Here is a 25,070-nt window from a genome sequence, read left to right on the forward strand (position 1 = left end):
GGGAACCTGGTCGCTGGAGGAGTCCTCCCTTACATTCAATATTCTGAAATTGAGAGCCATTTTCAATGCTTTGATGGCGTAGCCTCAACTTCGTTTTGTCTGGTTTATCAGATTTCAGTCGGACAACATATGCCTATATTAATCATCAGGGGGGGAACGAGGAGTTTCCTGGCGATGAGGGAAGTGTCTTGCATCCTTAAGTGGGCAGAATCTCACAATTATCTAATATTGGTCATTCACATCCTGGTGTGGGTGGACAATTGAGAAGCAGACTTCCTGAGCAGAGAGACCTTCACATCCTGGTGTGGGTGAACAATTGAGAAGCAGACTTCCTGAGCAGACAGACCTTCCACCCCGGGGAGTGGTCTCTTCACCCTGAGGTGTTCTCCGAGATAGCCCTTAGGTGGGGGGTTCCGGAGATAGACCTCATGGCATCTTGTCTCAATGCCAAACTGCCCAGATACGGGTCGAGATCGAGAGATCCTCAGGCAGTGTTGGTGGATGCATTAGTAGCTCCGTGGAGGTTCAAACTTATTTATGTTTCCACCATTTGCCCTCCTTCCCTGGGTGATCGCCCGACGTGGCCTCATCGGACCTGGTTCGCTGACCTAGTGAAGATGTCCTCTTACCCTCTGTGGTGGTTGCCTCTATGAGCGGACCTTCTACTCCAGGGCCCGTTCCTTTACAAAAATCTAGATTCTCTGAGGCTGACTGCATGGAGATTGAACGCTTAGTGCTGTCCAAAAGAGGTTTTTCTGAAAGGGTCATGGATACCTTATTCAGGCTCGTAAGCCGGTTACTTGTATTTGCTACAAGGTATGGCGTACCTATTAAGCTTGGTGTGAGGAACACGGTTTCCCTTGGCACAAGGTGAGGGTTCCTCATTCTTTTGTTTCTCCAGAATGGTCTGGAGAAAGGTTTATCTGCCAGTTCTATCAAGGGTCACATCTCTGCACTTTCTGTGTTATTGCACAAGAAATTGGCTAATCTTCTTAATGTTCAGTTCTTTGTTCAGGCCCTGGTTAGAATCGGGCCTGTGTTTAAGCCAGTGGCTCCTCCATGGAGCTTTAATCTTGTTCTCCGTGATCTTCAAAAGGCTCCTTTTGAGCCTATGTATTCTGTTGACATTAAACTTATCTTGGAAAGCTTTGTTTTTATTGGCTATTTTCTTCTGCTCGCAGGGTTTCTGGGTTATCTGCTTTACAGTGCGATTCCCATTATGTTGTTTTCCATGCGGATAAGGCTGTTTTACGTACCAAGTTAGGTTTTCTACCTAAGGTTGTCTCTGACCTCAATTCAATCAGGAAATTGTAGTTCCTTCTTTTTTTTTCTAATCCTTTCTCTCAGAAGGAGCGTTTGTTGCACAATCTGGATGTAGTGCATGCGTTGAAGTTCTATCTTCATGCAACCAAGGATTTTAGACAATCTTCCTTGTTTGTTTGGTATGCCGGTAAGCGCAAGGGTCAGAAGGCCACTGCGACTACTCTTTCTTTTTGGCTGAGGAGTGTCATTCGTTTGGCTTACGACCAGTGATGAAACATTGTCTTTTATGTAAATGGAAAAAGATTTACATGAACATAGCCATTTGTGCTAAGGAGACATTAAGGTTATCCGTCTATGCAAAGGGACAGAAAAGAACAGCCAAGATCACTTGCAGAAGATTGACTGATATGGACAGGTGCCCACCTTTTAGCCTTAGCAGCGTTGCAGCCATTTTCTTGTTTGTAGCAAAGACATGGCATTCGTATCTAAAATGCATCATGGGGAATTGGCGTTGTGGAAATTAAGAAGATGACAAGCTTTTATTTTGGTTGAAAAGATAATGATTGCCAGAGCTTATATTCTCAAACAAAAGAAAATGTTGGTGTCATTGTTTAATGGAAATTCTGTACCTGAATGCCACCCCCCAAAAAAAAACATTTTGATTTTAAATAAAGAGCTCCTGTAAAAATACAGCACTGTTGTTTCTGCGTGCAGTACAGCATGACATTCTGCATAGACGGCTTTAACTCATCTGGTCTTGCACCTTCTCATTCTTGATATTGTGTGACCTCATGCTGTGACAAGGAACTGCCCAGGGGCAGAGTGCTTGAGACCCCATTTTGAAATATCAATCATCCATTTTGAAAGAAGTGAGGCCTCGGTTTTATAGGAGGGGTCACTAGCCTACCATAACCAACCATTGCAACAAGAATCCCTGAAAGAATCATCGGCGTATAGAATAAAACCAGGAGGAATATCCGATAATAAATCATGGGCATAAGGCCACATCTGAAAGCTGTAATCTTGCTCTTTCAAATGAGTTCTCCCATGCCGATCCAGGTTACATGAGGACTATGACTATCAAAATAATGACAGCTACATTGGTCCTATGTTGGGGAATATGGTAGCTCTAGACCAATTATGACCACATCACTATAAGCACCATTATTTTTAAAATTCAAAATAATGAATTCAAATAAAGGATTTCCTACCGTTATGCTAAGCGATCATCTCAATAATGTGTACCATAGAGCATGCAGTAACCTTACTTTGTTTTGCTGCTGATGTCTTTATATAAATATTAAAATTACATGACATTTTTATTTCAATTATTTTTTTTCTAGTTAGATATGTTATTACTATTTATGTTCAGTATAAATTCCAAGATGATGCAAACTGAAAAAAAAAATACATTTTGGTTTGTAAATTTCAATGGTAATTTTGGTTCTTTGGGAAGGTGATCTGATGCTAAATATAGAACCAATACAAAAATATTTTTCTTGATTCCTCACTCTGAAGACTACCTATCTGGTGGGCAGACATGTTTCTAAACTACAGGCCCTTTCCATTAAGTAACATTTTATTGTCTTCCATCAGGATAAGTTCATTCTACAAACAGTTTCTGAATTTCTTCCTAAGTGTGTCTGATTTCCACAGAAGTAAAGACATTGTTCTACCATCTTTCTGCCCAAATAAGCAAAAAGTGCAGGGTAAACCTCTCTATTGTCTTGATGTCGTACACTACATGTCTATTACAAGAGGACACAGTCTATCTGTAAGACAAATCAATTGTTCTTCATTCCTAAAGGAACACCTACAAAGTTTACCATTTAAAGTTGGCCTCTGCATATTCCATAAGGGCAATTGTAACATCAAGGGATTTTGAGGCAGATGCCACACCTGGACAATTTTGGCAGGTGGGGGTCTGGAAGTACTATCACACTTGATGTACCCAAGTCTTCTGCCAAATTCAGTTGCAAGATTTTGTCTTCAGTATTATCTTGAATAATCTTTGTGTTTAGCAGTTTAACTTTGTATTTTTCCCACCCACTGTTTTCTGTACTTTGCTGCTATTACCAGGGAAAGCCAAGATAAAGGATAGCAAACTATTCACAACGTATACAAAAAAGGAAAAATATTTATGTAATAAACTCTATACTAGACTTCTTAATTTATATATGTGTTGAACATTTTTATTTTTTAACATTTTTGATATTCCACAGGAAGTATAAAATATTAATAGAATGTCTGTACATATGCATTTTGTTATTTCTAAAGATACCCACACTGTGTAAATTAATCTGACAACATATGACAATACATATACAAGAGGTTTGCTATTTCCATACAAAATAAGTTATTACAAAATTCTGATGAACGGTAAATTGGTACAAGGTTTAGAACATATTTCTCCTTTTGCAGAATATGCAGCACCTTTAGCACAGTGGCTTTGCTTTGTGACTTGGCCAAGAGAAACAAGAAACTTGTGTGCCTGCTTCATTGTAGCGGGATACAGAAAGTCTTGTTCCCAGACTTGCAGCGAATCTCCTCTGTATAGATGCGTGTCAGGGTGCCAGAGTCTTCAAATCTGTCTAGTGCTCTCTGTAACAAGCAGAATACACACAAATAAGTTGGGATTGCAAGGTAATGTGATGTGAACAATTAGGGAGTTTGTGGGCAGCCCAAGCGACTGAATCCCCATAAAAACAATCTTAAAGGGACACTGAACCCACATTTTTTATTTCATGATTCAGATAGAGCATGCAATTTTAAGCAATTTTTTCATTTACTTCTATTATCAATTTTTCTTCTTTCTCTTGCAATATTTATTTGAAAAAGAAGACATCTATGCTAAGGAGCCAGCAAATTGTTGGTTCAGAACCATGATCAGCACTTGTTTATTGGTGCTGTCCAATCAGCAAGGACAACCCAGGTTGTTCACCAAAAATGGGCCGGCATCTAAACTTACATTCTTGCTTTTCAAATAAACGTACCAAGAAAATTAATTAAATATGATAATAGGAGTAAATGAGAAAGTTGCTTAAAATTGCATGCTCTGTCTGAATCATGAAAGAAAAAATTTGGGTTCAGTGTCCCTCAGGGCCACAGATAAAGGGAAGAAAGTTTGAGTGCAGAAAACATTCCCATTAGAACAAATTGCATATTAAATTTATCAAGTCAACGTATATAATAAAAAGGTACCTATAGAAAACAAACACAAAAAATCCTTAGCATATATAACAACATACTAAAATTATTAACTATGATTCAAAAATGGACATTGAGCAACCTAGGGTGCAATAGCTTTCAACCGATTGTCACAGGATTATATGCAGAAAAACTAAATTTATGCTTACCTGATAAATTTCTCTCTTTCTGGGCATGGAGAGTCCACGATTTCATTCCAATTACTAGTGGGAATTCAACTCCTGGCCAGCAGGAGGAGGCAAAGAGCACCCCAGCAAAGCTGTTTAGTGTCACTTCTCTTACTCATAATCCCCAGTCATTCGGCCGAAAGAAAATGTAAAAAGACGATAACACAAGTATAGAGGTGCCTGAGGTTTGTACCAAAAAAAGGGCCATCTTAAATGTAAATAAAGGGCAGGTCGTGGACTCTCCATGCCCGGAATGACAGAAATGTATCGGGTAAGCATAAATTTTGTTTTCTTTCCTATGGCATGGAGAGTCCACGATTTCATGCCAATTACTAGTGGGAACCAATACCCAAGCTAGAGGACACAGAATGAAAGGGAGGGAGAAACAAGACAGGCAGACCTAAGCAGAAGGCACCACCGCTTGAAGAACTTCTCTCCCAAAGGAAGCCTCAGCAAAAGAACCAATTTTGTAGAATTCGGAAAAAGTGTGTAAAGAGGGCCAAATGGCCGCCTTGCAGATCTGCTCCACAGAAGCTTCAATTTTGAAAGCCCAGGAGAAGAAACAGCCCTAGTAGAATGAGCCATAAGTCTTTCAAGAGGCTATAGTCAAGCTGTCTCATAAGCAAACCAATCAGAGAAAAAGAAGAAGTGGAAGAGGTCTTCTTATCCCTACTCTTGCCACAGAAAAAAAAATGAAGGCAGCAAATGATTGCCGAAATCTTATAGTTGCTTAAAAGAAACAATCTAGAGCATGTACAACAACCAGGCTATGCAACAGGAAACCTTCTTGAGAAGAAGGAATAGGACAAAATAAAGGAGCAACAATGTTCAGTTAGAAATTGAGATCCGATACTACCTTGGGAAGAAATCCCAACAAGTACAAAGAACCACCTTCTCCGCAAGAAAAATAGGAAAAGGGGGAACACTGCAGAACCGAAAACTTGGAAACTCTGTGAGCCGAAGAAATAGCAAGAAGAAATAAAATCTTCCAATATAACAATTTAACATCAACTGCATGCATAGGCTCAAACGAAGCCTGCAGCAGAAACTTTAAGATTAAAATTCCAAGAGGAAGCAACAGGATTAAACACAGGCCTGAATCTGCCAAGGCCTGCACAAAAGATAGAACATCTGGCTAATCCACCAGACATGTGAACAAAAGATGCAGAAATCAGACCCAACAGTGCTGACTGATAAACCTTTCTCCAGGTCATCCTGAAGAAAAAACAAAAATCAGGGTACCCTTATCCCTGGCTTAAGAAACCCTTTGAGTTACACCAATAAAAAGGTATCTACACCATACCTAATGGTAAATCTTACGAGAAAACAGGCTACGAGCCTGAAGCATGGTATCCATGACCTTTTCAGAAAAAACCACACCTAGTAAAACTAGGCATTCAATCTCCAAGCAATCAGCTTCAGAGAAGCTAAATCTGGGTGGAGGAAGGGACCTTGAAGAAAAAGGTCCTTCCAAAAAAGCAACCTCCAAGGGGGAAAAAAAAAATGATATCTTAACCAAATCCGTGAATCAGATCCTGCAAGACCAGGCAGGCACTATTAGAATCACTGACGCCCTCTCCTGCTTGAAACGAAGAAGAGCAAACGGAGGGAACAGGATGCAAGACTGAAGTTCCAAGGCGCCGTCAGAGCGTCAATCAGAGCGGCTTGTGTATCACTTGAACTGTACCTTGGAAGCTTGGCGTTTAGGCGCGACGCCATAAGATCCGACTCCGGAACCCCCCCCACCTGAGGGTTATCATTGAGAATACTTCCTGGAGGAGAACCCACTCCCCAGGAAAAAAAGGTCTGGCTGCTCAGAAATCCGCATCCCAGTTGACCACCCCTGGGATGTGGATGGCAGAGTGGAAACAATCGTGAGAGAATGCAAAAATCCTTCTTCACAGCTAACGAACTACGAGTTCCTCCCTGGTGGATGATGTATGCCACCAAGGATGTTGTCTGATTGGAATCTGATAAACCGGGCTTAGTTGAGGCTAGGCTGATAGAACAGAGAAGATTGCTCCCAACTCTAGAATGTTTATGGGAAGAGAAGATTCCTCTCAAGTCCAAAGACCCTGATCAATTAAAAAACCCCAGGCTGCTCCCCAGCCTGACAGGCTGTCATCTGTGGTCAAAATCATCCCGGATGGACTCAGGAAGCAGGTACCCTGAGACAGATGGACTTGTGACATCCACCAAGATAGAGAGTCTCTAGTTAGGGGGTCTAGAACTATCCTCTGCAAGAGATCCAAGTGGATCCCGTTCCATTGTCTGAGCATGCATAACTGTAGAGTTTTAGAAGGAAACTAGAAATTGGAATAATATCCAGGGAAGCAACCATTTGACCAATTACTTCTATACACTGAGCCACTGATGGGCGGATAGAGAACTAAAGTAAAAGGCAAGAAGTTTGGATTTTCTGACACCCATCAGAAAAAACTTCACAGACAGAGGGACTATAAATCGATCCCAAGAAACACACCCTGGAGGATGGTACAAGGGAACTCTTATCCAGATTAGCTTTCCACCCGTGGGAACGTAGCATAGACAACAGCATCTCAAAATGAGATCTCGATAACTGAAAAGATGGCGTTCTGAACCAAGAAGTCATCAAGGAATGAAGCCACCGCTATTTCCTGAGATCTGACCGCCGTCAAAAAGGCACCTAGAACTTTTGTAAAGATTTGAGTAGCCAAAGCGAAAGGGAAAGGCAACAAACTGACAATGTTTGACTAGAAAGGCAAAACACAGAAATTGGAGATGTTCCCAGTGAATGGGAACATTAAGATATGCTTCCTGTCAGGATTAAAAGCTAAGTTTTAGAAGAAAACGAGTGAAATGTCAATTTTGATTTAAGTGCCCTTGTTTTTAATAGGATTATTAAAAACCGGGCACTAATTCATCGAAATTGACCATCACTTTAACACAGATTAAGCAGGTTTCTCTCTTCACCTGGTTTACTAATAACCTTGAAGGATAAATCTGCCCCTAGAAGGACAGGACTTGACAGGAAGGAAACTACTTCCACCGCCCGAAGATCTGGGCCTTTGCGGGTCCTAGCCTGTCAAAAGGAAGGAAACCTAACCCCTACTTGATTCAAGAGAGGATAGGGGGCGGTCCCTTCATGCTGACTTAGACCCAGAGGAAGGCTTCTTGGACTTTAGGTCTTATTCCAAGGTTGGCTAGACCTCCATGAAGTCCTAGGTTGCTCCGGCTTGAAAGAAGAGGAGAGAGATTTCTGTCCCTTAAAGTTACAAACGGGACGAAAAGATAAAGACAAAAGTTTGAACTTGGATGTTACAACCGCAGACCAAAACCTTTAGTCAAGGAATTCTGCAAGAAGAAAACTGCAAAGCTAGAATATTGATTCCCAGCCTAACAACTTGTATGCTGGCATCACAATAAAATATTAGCTAGGTAAAGAGCCTTGATCCTATGCCTATCCTGGATCTCCTCTATGGTAGTCTCCTCCAAAATGAGGACGACAAGTCGCACCAATAAGAAGACCCTGATGAATATACATATTTCTTAAATAAGCTTCCAGCTTCTTATCCATAGGGCCCTTGAAATAGGAACTATCCTCAAGGGATAAAAGCAGTTCTCTTGAAAATAGCGCCTTAGGCACAGAGTCAGCAACAGGAAATATTTTCTTAAAAACAGGGGATGGGGAGAAAGAAATCCCCGGATCTTCCAATTCCTGTGCTAAAATGTTCAATATACTATCTGAAACTGGAAAAACCTTTACAGATGTAGGAGTGATATCAAAAACTCAGATAAGCTTGTAAACTTTTAAGGAGTCTCTGTGAAAGAAACAGAGTCCTCCATTGTAGTTATAACCTCCTTTAAGAGTAAATGGAGGAGCTCCAGCTTAAATCTAAAAATTAACCTTTTCTGGATATGCTATACTAGCAACAGGAGTCTTAAAATCAGAGATCTTACCCTCAGAGCCACTGAGGAATGATCCTTTTCAGAACCGAGAGAGGCTGACAAACGCAGATCTAGCGGAGTAAGATTCTTTGATTTAGATAAATTCTTAGTTTTCCTCTATCTCTTCCCAGTAATGGGAAAGACTGACAAAGCTGCAGAAACTCCTGGTAAATAAAACACCCCCTGGAACTAGATAAGAGGAAAGGCAGGGCACTGAATGCGAAAAACTGCTAAAGCTTGGGACTTTTGAGGCATGGCACGGGCAATATTAACCTGAGAAATAAATGGCACTGATATGGTATCAGATCCTTTAAAACATTTACATTCTATTTAAGCATGTGGAATAAAAAACTGCATAGGAGTATTTCTGAGCCTCCAAGTAGTATAAGCATTGGTTAACAAACAAAGTAGGATCCTTTTCAGAAAACATCCTGACACCAGATACCCATAGGATTCAAAACTTTATTAGAGTGTAAATAATAAAGATGTCACCAAAAAACACTCCCTAAGTAATTTTTTTTTATTAGGAGTATAGATACACTGTCAAGTGTAGAAATCCGAGTCTGAAACCCATTGCACCTAATTAACCCTTTTTGTCTTTCCTACCCGCTTTACATTGCCGGCCTCCAAAAATTTCAGTTTTAAAACTTTTGCCTCCGTCTAGTGGCGGTTCCAGAAAAAACAATGGCACCAAAATACTTTTACTTATACTATAGTTTTCCTCACAATGACTTTTCAAACTGAGGAAAAAGTAACCCTCTGGTGTAACTGAGGAAACTGTTAAACAAGCGATTGGCTCTTCTCAGCTACCCGCTGAAAATCTGAGCTGACCTACACAGCTCCGCTTTCCAAATCGGCAAGGAGAGCAGCCGAAAATGAACAGTGGAGAGTGATCACGTGATCGCACCTAGAAAAAGAAACCGCGCCATAAAAAAGCAGACGGCCACTATGCTAAGAAGTAATCTAAATAAGGCAAATGCCGCCATAAAGTAAATGCCGGATAAATATCAAACCGGCTGAAAAACTTCACAATGTTTCCACCATGCTTAAGAGTTCCTCTCAATATACAGTCTGCAGAGGACAATACAAATCCCATAAGAGTCTCACATGCCCAGACTTATAAAAAAAAAAAAAAAAAAAGATGCAATAATCACTTAAGCCCCTGAAGCAGATCAGTTCCCTGGCAGTTGCTGCCAAAAAGAAATCCTGTATATAAAGGATAAATAAGTCCCATATGATTTTCACAGAGGAATTTAACTTCTAATGTGCTGAGTCCCTCCAACTATGGAAGATAAAAGCACCTGTGGATCCAGCTGCAGGGCAGTAGACAGCTCTTCAGGTATATCAGACCCAACTGGACTCTGGCAGATGACCTGAAGAAAAAGAAAGAGTAACCAACCCTGGTTTTCTATAGAGGGATAGCATAAATGTTGGAAGGTAAGCAAAGACTACTAGGCCGTCTTCCAACTGCTAAAAGCCACCATTACTCTTACTAAAGAGATTGACATGGACACAACATAGCCCCAATCCTTGCTTGCAGGGAAAAGTACTCATGAAAGGATTAAATATATCTTCAGACACCAACTTCGCACATCCGTCCGTGACAGAGGCAAAAGAGAATGACTGTGGATTATGGGTAAGGGAAGTGACACTTAACAGCTTTGCTGGGTTGCTTTTTGCCTCCTCCTGCTGGCCAGGAGTTGAATTCCCACTAGTAATTGAAATGAAATTATGGACTCTCCATGCCATAGGAAAGAAAGATGCTTTTCATAAGTATACCCTATAATATCAGTGTTTTTATAGTTCAGTGCTCAGGGCACGCTAGCGGAACAGATTTTCATATCTAAACTAAAGCACAGATGAAATAATCAGCTGATCAGTAACCATGGTTACTAACCTGCTCTCACCCACAGCTGATTATTTCACCTGTGCTCTAGTTCAGATATGAAAATCCAACCCTGTGCACTGGAGTTGAAAAAAATCTTCACTATATGACACATTCCATAATTTTCTACTCCAAAATTGTTATTGTTTAAAAAGATAACACCTTTACCGCCCATTCCCCAGCTCAGCTTTGCACAACCAACATTGTTATATTAATATACTTTATAACCTTTGAATCTCTAAATTTCTGCCTGCTTCTAAGCCCCTGCAGGTCGCCTTTATCTCCGTGTATTTTTTAATCGTTCATGTATGTCATTTAGATAACATTGTGCTCACTCCTGTGGAGTTACTTATGAGAGGGCAGTGATTGGCTAAAATGCAAGTCTGTCAAAATAACTGAAATAAGGGGGGCAGTAAGCAGAGGCTTAATTACAAGGTAATCACATAGGTAAAAAGTATATTAATATAACAGTATTATATAATAATAATAAAGGGATTATCTTTTTAAACAATAACATTTTCAAGTATACTGTCCCTTTAAAGTAGAGTTTTATTGGAGCAGAGCCATCTAGAGGTATTATGATTGTCGATGGTAGCGATCTTGCCTGGTTAATTTCCGGAACACTGGAGTTTACTGTAGATTACCTACTTTGTTCCTTGTTCTTCCCTATTTTATCTGTTAGCAGCATGACCTTACAATAATAGCACTTTATATATGCCTATTATACATGAGGGCTTATAATAAATGGTATAGATTATAGATAGTGTCTATCCTTTATAGACATTATTAAGAACACTACTTCTTATGTATTTACAGTCCTGTGTTGAATTATTTTAAATGACTGTTTTTGTACAATATTACAGTGTGATTATACGTATAAATCTATCTGTATCGGTTACTTTAATTTTCTTATTAAAAAATGTAATACCAATTACACTTAAACTGCATTATATGATGTATAAAAGGTTTTAGTGTTACACATTGTAGTAATATTCATTCATTAAAATATTATTTCTTAAAACAGCATTAAACACCTCCTGCTTTGGTGTAAAAAACAAAACAAAAAAACAACTGTCTTACGCTACCTAGAGAGGCCAAAAACCTAGGTTTTGAAAATGCTGCAAATTGCCTTAACCAGTTATTCGATTTGCAGCACTTTGAAAACCTAGGTTACAGAATTTTCTTTTGGGCATCTCTAGAAAGAGTGGAATAAACTCAATATTTTACACAGAAGCAAGAGGTGTTTAATGTCCCTTTAATTCAAAATATTTCTATTGAATATTCTGTTAGAAAATAAGGTATTAAATAGGCATGGGCAGTTAAATGCTTTGTTAGCATCCAAATGCGGAAGGCGGCGGCCTCTCGAAGCCGGATTTCTTGTTGTGAAAAAGCAACACACTAAGATCTGTGGAAAACCAGATCTTTAGTGTGTTGCACTTTCACAACAAGAAATCCAGTTCTAAAATGAGTCTAACATCAAGAGCGGCCGCCAAGTTTTAAATAAGTGTTGTGTGGGTGATACCCCAAAGTGAAGAGCAGCAGTGACGTGATCTAATCACATTTATAATTCTGTTTTTCATTGATGACAAACTAATTTTCTGCATTGGTTCTTTGTGTGTGAGGAAGAGGGCTGGCATGCTTACCTGTAGCAAAGTAACACAGTTAGGATTTAACTTTGCAGACACGTCCCCCACACACCACGCCAGGCTCACATGGAACGATGGGTTCTACAGAAATAAAGAACCTGTTACTACCATTTATTCTCTGAACATTTAACTAGAGAAACTTTTAAGGTTACAGGCAAAACTCCTGCATGTCTTACATAACTATCAGAATAGAAACAAAACAATAAAGTGCAATATGTCTTATGGCCTCAGACAATGACTACCCTGGGGGGAAAGCTGTGATTGGAGGAAGTCGGATTAATCATTGCTGACGTGTGAATAGAGGATCTCTATGTGGGAAGCTGCTCTGGCTGTGAAAAGAAAAAAAGGTAATTTTTTTTAACAAAACGGCTGCCTTGTAAAAAAAGTGCCCCTGTTTTTAATAGTATTTTTAAAAAATGGGCTTTCATTCACCAAAGTTTACCTTCACTTTAAAGGGACATTGTTCACTAGATTTTTCTTTTCATAAATGTTTTGTAGATGATCCATTTATATAGCCGATATGGGAATTTTTTGTAACAATGTATAGTTTTGCTTAATAACATAGTGCTGATTTTCAGACTTCTAACCAAACCCTAAAGTGTCAGATGTATACAGACTCCTGCTGGCTCCTGTTTATGTTATTTGTCTTTTCATATGCAGGGTGTGGGGGGGGGGTCTGCTCTTTCTTTTTTTTTCCCCAGCCTAACCTCATCAACAGAGCTAAACTGGGAGTTTCTAAGTAAGTTTTTCAAATGTTATAATATAATGGAATTTTAGATCAGTATCTGTGCATATTCTTCTTTATAGTAGTGTATTACATGCAGATATATGAAAATGGGTGTATACTGTCCCTTTAAGACTAATGTAAACAAGACAAGAACATTGCAGTAATTGTTATACAAGGTCTGGCTTTTGCATTAGACATAGTGCAATCCAAATTCCTTTTCTTTTTTGAGAAACTAGGTTACCACAGTCATAAAGAAACCACACTAAGAAAAGTATAGGCTCATCTTAAAGGGATGTAATACGTTTGAGATTCTAGACGGATTCCTAAAAATATATCAAACCTTGTAATAACTTCCCAAGGCACATGGAACCGAAAAATGTTCTCTCATTATTCAGATAGAGCATACAATTTACGTCTATAATCTAATTTGCTTAGTTTTCTTGATTTCCTTTGTTAAAAAGGATACCTAGATTGGCTCAGAAGCTGGGAGATAGCTGCTGATTGGTGGCTTAACATATATGCCTCTTGTCATTGACTTTTACAATGTGGTTAGCTAGCTCCCAGTAGTGCATTGCTGCTCCTTCAATAAACGATACCAAGAGAATAAAGCAAATTGATAATAGAAGTACATTAGAAAGTTGTATGCTCTATTTGAATCACAAAAGAATATATATGGGTTTTAGTTTCCTTTAACCTAGTGGTGTGCATCCAGCACATTTGTGTCAGCTGTGAGGGTTATCACAAAAGCAATTTGTTTTGTTCTGGGAAGCATCTCAGCAAATGGAAACATATTGCAAAATGTTTCTACGCGAGTTTGAAATACACTAATCTGCATTTCAATTTGCTTTTTTTTTTTTCGTTTAAATATTTTTATTGATTTTCTTTGGTAACAGAAACTTAAAGAAACATTACAGGACATTTCAAGGAAATTAACATTGTATTCCCTGACCAATACTAAACAAATGAGTGTAGAGAGAGGTATTGGTAATACGGGTAGGGAAAAGAATAGGAAAAGGAATTAGGGAAAGATCAAATCCACTACATAAGGATCACATTAGGCAAGACATCATTACATTATGAAGGCATTAGCCCAGATTCATGTACAGTTTGTTCCCATAAAAAATTACATCCAAAATAAAGTCTTTTCTCCCAGAATAGCTGTAATGAATCTTTTCGAGAGCTAGCACATGAGCGACTTCCTGTCGCCATTGATTAAAGGTTGGAACTTGTTGCTTTTTCCAAAAACGTGGTATAAGGCGTTTAGCGCAATTCAACATACATTGCAAAAGTTTTAGCCGAAGTTTACAGCCCAACTTTGGGTAATGGTTTAGTAGTATCAGAGAAGGAGACATATGAACAGTGTGACCTATTACTGTGTCTATGTGAGTACCTATTTGGGCCCAAAAGTATTTAAGGTGTGTGCACGAGACCCAGATGTGTGATAGACTGCCTATCTCGCCGCAGCCCCTCCAGCACTTAGGTGACGCATTCGGGTACATTGATCTTAACTTTTGTGGGGTAAGATACCAGCAGAATAGAATCTTGTAGTTCAGCTCTAGTATGTTAGGGGCTATAGAGGATTTTGCTGTTGAAAGAAAGATTTTCCTCCATGTTTGGTCGGAAAAATGGTGTAGGGAGCTCTGATTCCCAATGTTTAATGTAGGTAGGTCTTTTGTCCGGAAAGGAACCCCTCAGTAGTTTATAGATGATGGAAATATGTGCTCTGCCTATTTCGGGGGAGATATTTAGGTGCTCAAACTTAGTCAGTGATCTAAGAAACATGGGCTTATGTGTACTAGACATGATAACATTACTGGTTTGGAGGTATGAGAACCATTGGTGAAAGGGGGGACCTATTTCTTCCTTAAGCGTAATCATACTTTTGAGACTACCGCTCTTAACTAATAAGTAAATGGGTACATTAGTGAGTATCCCCTTATTTTCGGGCGGTAGTAGGATTTGTTTTTCCCAGGAAGAGAGAATTATTAAGTAAAGGCGTTAGAGGTGAGATAGGGCTGGAGATACAAGTAGTTTCTTTTAATACCCCTGTCCCATATGTCAAGAGTGTTTTTAATGTATTTATTTCGGTATAGTAGAGGGGACCGATGTTGCTTGGGTAACCCAGCACACATCTCTCATGTGTAGTAAATTGGATAAGTAGGCCTCGGGTCGCCACCCATAACTTGGACTGTGAGTTGTGATTCCATGATACAATGCGGCTTAGATGGATTGCTTTGTAATAGTTGGCAAGATTTGGAACCCCCAGCCCCCCGTCTTCTTTATCTAAATATAAGGTATGTTTTGTGACTCTCGGTTTTTTATGGGCCCAGATAAAGGAATTTATCATGCGCTGCTGTGTTATAAGATATCTATCTGGTAGTGTGCAAGGGAGAGTTTGAAAGAGATATAGGTACTTAGGTGCTATTGTCATCTTGACAGCGCTAATGCGGCCCAACCAAGAGAGTCGGTTATGTTTGTGCCAGGTTTCTAAAAGTTTTGATATTTCTGTTTGAAGTGGAATATAATTAAGGTCAAAGAGGTTGTTGGGGTTGTCTGAAATAGTGAGTCCCAGATATATTAATCTGTCTGAAATTAGAAAGTCTGTGTTCTGGGAGAGAAATTGTTTCTCAGTTTCCAATAGATTAACCGGAACCAGCGCTGATTTATCCGTGTTTATTGAGAAGTTGGAAACCGATTTATAGTCCTTCAGTAATTGGGTTAAGGCAGGTATGGAGGAGAGAGGAGACTGTAGTGTTAGAATGATATCGTCAGCAAACAATAAACATTTCTGTGTTATGTCTCCCAAGCCTATGCCAACAATGTCGGGATGTGTCCTAATTTGGATCGCCAGTATTTCTACCGTCAGGGCAAACAGCAACGGCGAGAGTGGGCAGCCTTGCCTCGTACCGTTACTTATTTGGAATGGTTGGGAGAGGGTATTATTGACTCGCACTCTGGACGATGGTTTATTGTAAAGGGCTCGTATTCGTGTAATAAAATTATTGGGAATACCAAACTTTGACAGGGCAGACCACATGAAATCCCAGTCCACCCTGTCAAAGGCCTTTTCTGCATCTGTAGACAGTAGAAGTAGGGGAGTACCATTATCTGTTGCTATTTGAAGTGTGTGAAGAAGTCTAGTTGAGTTGTCTTTAGCCTCCCTGCCAGGGATAAATCCTACCTGATCAGGGTGAATTAAATTGGGGAGAAATTTGTTTAGTCTAGTCGAAAGGAGTTTTGCGTAAATTTTTACATCTAAGTTGATTAAGGAGATAGGTCTGTAGTTACTAACTTTGTCCGTGGGTTTTCCCGGCTTGGGTATAACTGTGATCGTTGCTTCAAGGAGGGGTTGTGTGAAGTGTTTATTTTGATCAATAGATTGAAAAAGCTCTAGCAATGGGTTACCTAGATGACCTATGAGTAATTGGTAGAATTTTGAGGTGAGACCGTCAGGGCCAGGAGACTTGCCCGATGGTAACATTTTGATTATATTATGAATTTCCTGTAAGGTGAATGGGGAATTCAAAAGATCTATATCCTCGTCTGCTAAGGTTGGAGTGTTCACTTGAGAGAGATATTGCGTAATGGCTTGCATTTTATCTGGGTAGTTAGAAGTTTGCAGGTTATATAGGGATTTATAAAAGGACACAAAGCTGTCAGCTATGTCTTCTACTTTATTACTGGGTGCACCCGAGGAATTAGATAAGTAAGTGTTCGCAACTGTGCGTACTGCGTTAAATATCTATTCATATTTTCCCTGGCTTTCTGAAGGTTTGCTAATGTTTGGTCAGAGGTCGGGTTCTGTTTATGACAGTGTTCCGCAGTTGTTAGAGCTGCTGACAATGTATTAAATTGTGTTGATCTAATCTTCCTAAGTCTTGCCGTATGTTTGATAAGGTCTCCCCTAATATAGCTTTTATAGGTTTCCCAGTTGTTAGAGATAGAGGTGTCTTGTGGATCATTAAGATGGAAGAATTCTGCAGTACTCTTAGAGATATGTTCTATTGTCAAAGGGTCAGAAAGAATAGCCTCGTTTTAACCGCCAATGAGTCCTGTTAACAGGTCTTGCAGACCAAGCAAAGGTACTGAGGACCATGCTGTGATCTGACCACGCAGTGTGGGAGATCTGCGAGGCTGTTAATGACGACAGTAAGTTTTGACTGACTAAGATATAGTCAATTCTTGTATAATTACGTTGTGGATGGGAAAAAAAGGTGTAGTCCCTTTGAGTAGGGTGCGCAATTCTCCAGGTATCAAAAAGTGTCAATTTGGGGGGCGTGTCTGAGCGGTGGCCATGATCAGCAGCAATTGCATGAAGCTCCTCAAGTGGATTTAAATTTATATTATATATCTCCTCTCAAAATTATCATTTTATGCTACAAGATATTAAGCTAACATTGGAGACTAAAAGGAGCTGAATGTCATCTCAAATTGCTTGATATTCTTTGCTGGGTTCAAACAAATTGATCTTGGAAACTAGGCCACAAATTCATCATACGCATGCATCACCCCCCATCGAGTACTTTATTCACTCGAATAGAGCAGTATTAATCTGCTATCCTTTAATACCCTAAGCCAGAACATCACATAAAGTAGATGATATGGAAGACTTCCATACTACATTGCAAGCTAAACTAGAGGCCTTGGGATCACTTATAGACTGCAGGTTTTCGGACCTGAGAAACATTTGCAGAGCATCAGCGCTGGTAGGCTCATCTACAAAGACACAAGATGACATGCGGGAGATTACGGGTACTACTTGGCCCGATGAATATGCAGACCTGCGACCTAGACCGATCTCACATGTGGTGTGGCACCGCTTTGGCCTAGCACTTCAAGCTCCGGCACTGAAAAGTTCCATGTCTGAGAAAACAGCGCACAGATGAACTCGTCGGTTGCCCTCGGCTCCCCTAGGTGGGGAAGCGGCCGGTCCCTGCAGGGGTAATGAGGGCTTTGCAAACAGACAGGAAAGGAGTCTATCGGATACTACCGGGCTCCCAGAAGCGCTGAAAATGTTAGCCAGCAGCATACAGGGGAGCGACAGCCTGGAGATATTGTGGTGTAAGCAATTATGGCTCATCATGTCTTTTGTAAGTAACCAGGATCTGGCTTTACAGCTTTGCGTGCTGGGCACCACCTTTATATCAATCGCCGCACAAGAGTTGGTGTTGGTTAGGACTGGACGCTCTGCAGTGGCTACCATGCTTTCCACATTAGCGTTAGACTTTCAGAGTGTTGTGGGTTTTGAACATTTAAGTTGAGGGGGTACATCTAGTATTCTGAGTCCTCTTTGCTATATGCCGTATATAATATTGTCATGTCTTTGTTTCTTTTTTATTTTTCGCACAATCTTATACTCAGCGTTACCATTTGTCACATGAAGGGGGATTATAGGATAAGTGTACATGTTTGTTATCGATGTTATATACAAACTCTGCCAGGCATGCCGAGGGTGTGTGTTCAGAAACATTGGTTGCTATTATCTCTTATATGCGCAAACCTTATGTTTCTGACTCATAGTTTGTTTAGAAGAGGTAATGATAAATGTGCAAGAAGGCTTTCCTTTTAAAATGTGTACAGATTCCTTCTAACCCACTAAAAAATTTTATCTTGCATATTATTAGGTCTGCTGGAGTGAGTGCTTTGACTTAAGCTCATAAGAACATCTATTTTATGACGCATTTCTAATAATTAACCTTACACAAAGTTTTCCCCCAGCGTTCTGGGTGTATATTAAACCTCATGGAGAGAGGTATAGACATTTATTGAAAAGCTAATTTCATACAGTCCCAAGAGCCTCATAGTGTATAAATAAAGAATTATTATATGCCATTAGGTATTGTGAAACAAAGCAACAAAACATGGAGGAGTTTCCTTTGTGACAGTTTAAGGATGTTTCTGGGTATCTGTAACAGGTCTTTTTGACCACTCATTCAGCAATGACTAAATCTACATTAAATTATATTATCCTCTCATACAACTGTTATGATAATTTATCTGTTAATTCTATCCACAAATGGACTTTAGAATTCATGCTATTAGGCGGAATATTTACTTGAGAGGTTTACGTACTTAATCTTATAAAAATATAAAAAAATGGGTATCATATACCAACAGAAGTATTTGGAATATATACATTAAATTTGTTTAGTTGGGTCTCCAAGTTTAGTTTTTGCAAGTATATGTTTTACGAATGTATCACCTGTGAAGATATCTGTATTTTGTGTTTGTGTTTTCCTTTATGTTGTATATGGTCAGATTTTCACATACCAAGGATGTTTTGTATGTAACTACAGTAATTTTCTTGTCATGCTAAATACCTAAATAAAAATCTTTGATTATAAAAAAAAAAAAAAAGTGTCAATTTAGTTAGTGTAGTCCAATTTGCCTTGATTTGACTAGCTCTTATATAGGATCTGCCTGTGTGGGTATCTATGGAAGAGCAAACAGAGACATTTAGATCGCCTCCAAGGAACACTGGTCCCTTGGCTATATCTAAAACTGCATTAGTTATTGACTTAAAAATAGTGGGGAAGGCCTGTTAGGTGCATAAACATTGACAATCGTGACCGGCAGGCCAAATAGGAGACCGACCACGATGATCATTCTACCCTCTCTATCGCTTTGTTGTTGTATAAGTTCAAAAGGTATATTGCGTCTGAATGATATGCCGACCACATTTTTCCTGTTAGGGCCCAGAACTAAAAAAAATGTTGGGTTGTAGTAGCGTTTGGACACTATAGGCTCGTTTCTTTTACGGAAATGTGTCTCTTGTGTAAGAATAATATCCACCCCTTCTTGAAAAAATCATGAAGTGCTATTGAACGCTTTTCTGCGGAGAGAAGCCCTTCACGTTTTGCGGTGGCTATAGAGATGGTATTAGTTTGGGTCCCAGGACACATAATTACTCTAGATGCGGCGGCGAGATGTGATTAGGGCTAACAGTTGCTCTCTCTCTTAGACTAATGTCAATCTACCTTACAATGTTCTGTGATACGTGTGGATTGTCGGGAGTGGGGGGAATATGGAAAGAAGGTAGGGAATAGGGGAAAACCAGAGGAGTGCTAAATGCCTCTGGAGTGTGAGTGTTAATGGAAAGAGAAGAAAGAAGGGAAAAGGTGGAGGGGCCAGTAGCCGTGGGCGACCAGAAACCTTATTACTGAAAAAAAAAGGGAAGTTATTTACAATCATAAACCCTGACAATTACATTTCATACACTTCAATGTTAATAAGGAGGCGGGAGGGAAGGGGGGGGAGGGAAGAGGGGGAGAGGGTAAGGAATAAATCACAATTAAAGTGTAACTTACATTTTTCGAGTATAGTTAAGTCAACAATACATAAAGAACATGAAACAAAAAGACTAAAACATAACTGTCAACATATTACAAGGCAGCATGTCCAGTAGAGGAGACCGCTGTATTGCATTCGTATAATCTTATAATCTAATGAGATAAGTACAGACGAGGTCTAACTCTAATCAGTTCTTAAACTACTCTGAACTTGTAGTTAGACTATAAAAACCTAAGTGAGTCTCCCAGAGCCCAACTGGGCTCTATTATGTATAGGGTAACAATAGAGACGTTGAGCTAGAGAAAGGTCACAAATGGCCTAGATTAGGATTATTAACACCTATGACGTCCCAATGGGGCCAGTAGTGGTATCAGGCGCTAGACAGGGCCATAGATGCAGTTTCAAGAGAAGTTGAAATAATCAGTCACCTGTGGTTAGCAGACTTACGGTGGTCAGACACAGCAGGATGAGTTCAAGCGTTTTTTGCTCTTTTGGGGGAATCGTGGGAGTGTTTGCTTAGTGCCCCCTTCTTTTGTCTTCCGACCCACGACTCTCTTGTGGCCTTGGGGGATCAGAGGAGTGCTCTTCGGGGCATTCATTTGCTGATGGGGAGCGTGGAGCTGGGATTCCCAATGATTTGCAAAAGGGGGCTATGTCCTCTATCGTTGTTGCACTCAAATCTTCTGCCATTCTTTGGAGGTTATCACTGAGGCTGGAAAACCCCACCTATAAGCAATTTTCAAGTTCCTGAGGTGTGTAGTGTAAGTGGGGCAAAGTCACGCCTTTTCTGCAAGGTTTTCATAGAAAGATCTTGAAAAATTTGTATCCTGAGCATCTTGGATTTTATGACAGAGTGATTTCTAGCAAGGTTGTATATCAGCTCTCTGTGTCTATATGTTTGAAAAACAAACAATGATGTCCCTTGGGGGTTGAGAATCGGACGGTTTTTCGGTCTAAAAGCACGGTGGGCTCTTTCTAAGTATGGTTGACATGTCGACATCTTGTTTCTTTTGCTAACTCTTCGAATAGTGCCTGAAGAAAGTCAGGAATGGCTGGCCCCTGTATATCCTCAGGTATGCCAACGGAACCGCAAGGTTACAGCCGCCGTGTCCTGTTTTCGAGGTCATCAACCTTATTTTCTAGGTCAATTATTTGCTGGTGATGTTGGGATGAATTGTCCTGCCAATTCGGAGTAGTTGTGCTTAGTTTCAGCTGTCTCCTCTTTCAAGTATTTCCCACCCTGTGACACAGATCATTAAGATCCTTCTTGAGGCCTGCACACTCCTCCTTGATACAAGATTTCACTTGATCGATTAGCTTTTCAATGGCTTGCAGTGTGACAGGAGTGTCTGTTTTCCCTCCGAGGGGGACCCCTGAGTCGTGCGTGTAGTATTATCATTAAGGGCTGGATGTTAGAGTCCTCATCCTCTTGCTCTATCCATTTGCTGCAGATTTACTATGGTCAGATAGTTTAAAAAATGAGTTAACTGAGCTACGTGCTGCAGGCTGGGTATTCTTAGGTCTGTCTACTTTAGATTTCCGCTGCGACATCCTTGCTTGTATAAATGATAGGTGTTGTCTGTGTTCCTGATTGAAAAACCTGAATTTAACTGCTTATGTAATGCTGCTTAGCTTGCCCACATGGCGCTCTAGATGACCTCCTATGTTAGCATAGCATGCTAATGAGTATCAGCGGAAATGCAGTATTTTAGCAAAAGAGCACCACATTCATCTATGTCTGTTACACTGTGTGATAAACCATATAGTAGGCATATATCAGTTTTTTCCACCACCCCACTTCAGTCCAACCTGAGCGCCATCCCCAGGATGTATTTTGCTTTTATCATATGTACCTGCTTTTTACTTGTAAAGTTTGTGCAGTGTTAGTTACTAGGCAGAATTCACCTCATTAGTTCCGCACTCTGGTCGTAACTCTTCATCACCTGTGGCCACGCTTTCCAATTTAACAGAGAAAGGACGAGGCTTACGACGTCTGTCTGAGGATGCTGCTGAGCCGTGTTCAGGCCCGGGAATGTTATGTTGGCTGTCGGGTTTCACCCGAGGTCCGTTAATCCGGCATCCAGAAGTGTTACCTTGCAGGTCTGGGGGGGTATGAGCTTCAAATCCAGACATGGCATTAGCAGGTGAAAACTGCCGAGGCTGAGCTGGTTTCTGGGTCGACCCGCGGGTCACGGAGCTCTAATGTGTTGCGGCCATCTTGGATGCCCGCTTAGCTCCGCCACCTTCAATTTGCTTTTATGTCCCTTTAACCAGATATATGTGGGGACAAAAATACAGCACATTATACTATTTTTTTTCTGCACCATCTAAGAATATTTCAGAATGTATCTCATTACGTTTTGCTGAATAAAACCAACTTTTTTCTTTGTGAGTTGTCCCTATCAGCCAGGGGCATATTTTGGCGCTAGGCAAACAAGGCACTTGCCTAGGGCAGCAGATTGGAGGGGGGCAGCAAAATGTTTGTTATTTTAGAGTAAGTATTATTCAAGTATATAATGGGAGATTTTTGCCCAAGGAGCTTACATTATATGGGGGTATAATAAGAGAGTGCTTATAGAGGTAACTCTGAAACTTTCATTTATTCAGCTAGCTATTGGCCTTTAGTTCTGTTGGCTTTCAGCACTCAGTATTGTGTTTGGGGAAAAATTTAAATCTGTGTTTGGTTTTTACATATATTGCAGTAATAGATAGATATGTGTGTCTGTATATATATATATATATATATATTATATATATATATATATATATATATATATATATATATTATATATTTATTATGCAGAGGGGAACCAGCACACACTTTCAATAGATTAACGTCCGTGGTGCACTTCAAAAGACATAAATAGTAAACAGGCAAAGGGGAGGCACTCACCGTAATAAGCCATATATGGTGAACATTTACTTTGGAAATGCCATTAAAAAAATTACGTTACTCTCTGAGCAAAAAAAGGCCAAAATCTTGGTGGTGAGGGGGGGCAGCAGAATTTTGAGTGTCTAGGGCAGCATAAAACCTAAATACGCCACTGCTATCAGCCAATGAGCAGTAGAGTCTCAGGACTCAGTAGTACACAATCATGCACTTCATGTTAGTTTCATATCAAATTTATAGAGGCCTAACATTTTTTTATGCAAAATATTTTAATGTTAAAGGGATATGAAACCCAAAAAATCTCTCATGATTCATGTTATTCTTTGTTGAAAAGATATCTAGATCGGTAGCATGCACATGTCTGGAGCACTACATGACCGGAAATAGTGCTGCCATCTAGTGCTCCTGCTAATGTATAACTGTTGCAAAGCTGCTGCTATATAGTGCTGCAGACAATGCACGCTTCTGAGCTTTTCAACAAAGGATAACAAAATACCTAATAATAGAAGTAAATTGCAAAGTTGTTGAAAATTGTATCCTCTATCTGATCCACAAAAGAAAAAATTGGCGTTTTATGCTCTTTTGTGTGCATGATAAACAATTTTTGAGTGCCATGTGCCTTTAAAGCCTTCCCTATTTTCAGTAGACATTGTTCTAAAATAAATTGACCAATCAAACGTCCAGAAACCACAAAGCGACAAACCATGGCTTATAATCAGGCTCTCAAGTCCGCCAACTTGTACATAATCATTGCGCCTAAACTATGGTATTTAGCATGGAATTCTACCTCATCTCAGGTTTCTTATGTGCAGAACATTGCAAATGTTTGGTTCTTTGTGTATAAATAGATTTGGTGGCACTTGAGTAAGCATAAACAGTGCTTTGTATTTTACTACAGCACATTTCAAATGTTCATAGGAATACTTTATCAAGCTGCAGGCAATCCTGCAATAAAACAAGAGCAGGGCCTGTAAGCAAAACTAGTGGGTTCTAGGTAATTTATCTCCACCACCTAATAGAGGATAATATGAGGAGCCTTGCACAGCAATGTGTAAGGAGCTGCAAAAGCAGCTTGATAAGTTCTTCCTATAGAATTGTTCACTGGCTCAATGTACAGAAGAAAAAAATCCATTGTATAAAGGCTGGAGCCCCATGCTCTCTAGATCACTGGTTTTCAAACCTGTCCTCAGGTCTCCCTAACAGGCCACATTTTGAGGATATCTGAACTGGAGCACAGGTGAAATAATCAGCTGCTTAGTAAACATGATAATCCCTGAAAACCTGGCCTGTTGGGGAGGCCTGAGGACAGGTTTGAAAACCAGTGCTCAAGAGTTAGACCAAAGATAATTTCCAGACAAATCTGCTCACCTGGTAAAAAGTCTGCAGCTTAAACTCCTGCAATGATTTATCCACTTCTGACACTACTTCCAAGAGATTATCCATCCCCACAGTGACTTCTAAGCCCAAGAAAGTCCTGTGAGAGTAAGATCAAAGCATATGAAAATGACACAGATTTTATGTAAGGCTGGATGACTATAGATCAATATTATAGCAGGTTTACTATATGACCTTTTACACACATTATACAACATGTGAATGATTTTCCAACTACTTTTATTATAAAATGTCCAAATACTGCTGCTGTAGAGTAAACCTTGCTAAGATATCAAGAGAACTAAGCTAATGTGTTATTAAAAAGTAAATTAGAAAAACTTCATTAAAATGTCATGCTTGATCTAAATCATGAAAGTTACATTTTGTCACTACTGTCCCTTTAACCTGTTTAAAAAAAATACATTGCTGTTTCTTAAAAACTTGCCCAAAGCAAACCTTATTTTTTTTTTTTTTGGTATTAGTTTTTTTAAACCGGAGATCATCGGTGAACAAGAGTAATGAAAACAAGGAAATAATTTTCTAAATCTCAGTCTTTTTATTGAGGATAACTCGCTCTTGAAGGTGGTTGATCCGTAGAAACACGTAACCTGTTAGAAGTCTTAAATATATTTCTTGAATTCAAGTTCACTTCTTAGTGTGTCCATTCCTTTTGTAGCAGGTCTTGTGCTACACG

General features: G+C 39.7%; 1 protein-coding gene across 1 annotated transcript in view; it reads right to left on the reverse strand.

The window, feature by feature from the left end:
* Window positions 1-3,426: 3,426 nt before the first annotated feature.
* The window catches only part of USB1 (U6 snRNA biogenesis phosphodiesterase 1), a 598,389-nt gene continuing 576,745 nt past the window's right edge, over window positions 3,427-25,070 (reverse strand). The window contains exons 5-7 of the mRNA XM_053702597.1: window positions 24,371-24,476; window positions 12,093-12,176; window positions 3,427-3,864 (exon numbers count right to left, since the gene is read on the reverse strand). Coding sequence (XP_053558572.1) covers window positions 3,760-3,864; window positions 12,093-12,176; window positions 24,371-24,476 — 295 coding nt within the window. The 3' untranslated portion in view covers window positions 3,427-3,759. The remainder of the gene's footprint in view (window positions 3,865-12,092; window positions 12,177-24,370; window positions 24,477-25,070) is intronic.

This window comes from Bombina bombina, chromosome 1 (assembly GCF_027579735.1).
Source record: "Bombina bombina isolate aBomBom1 chromosome 1, aBomBom1.pri, whole genome shotgun sequence".
NCBI classification, from domain to species: domain Eukaryota; kingdom Metazoa; phylum Chordata; class Amphibia; order Anura; family Bombinatoridae; genus Bombina; species Bombina bombina.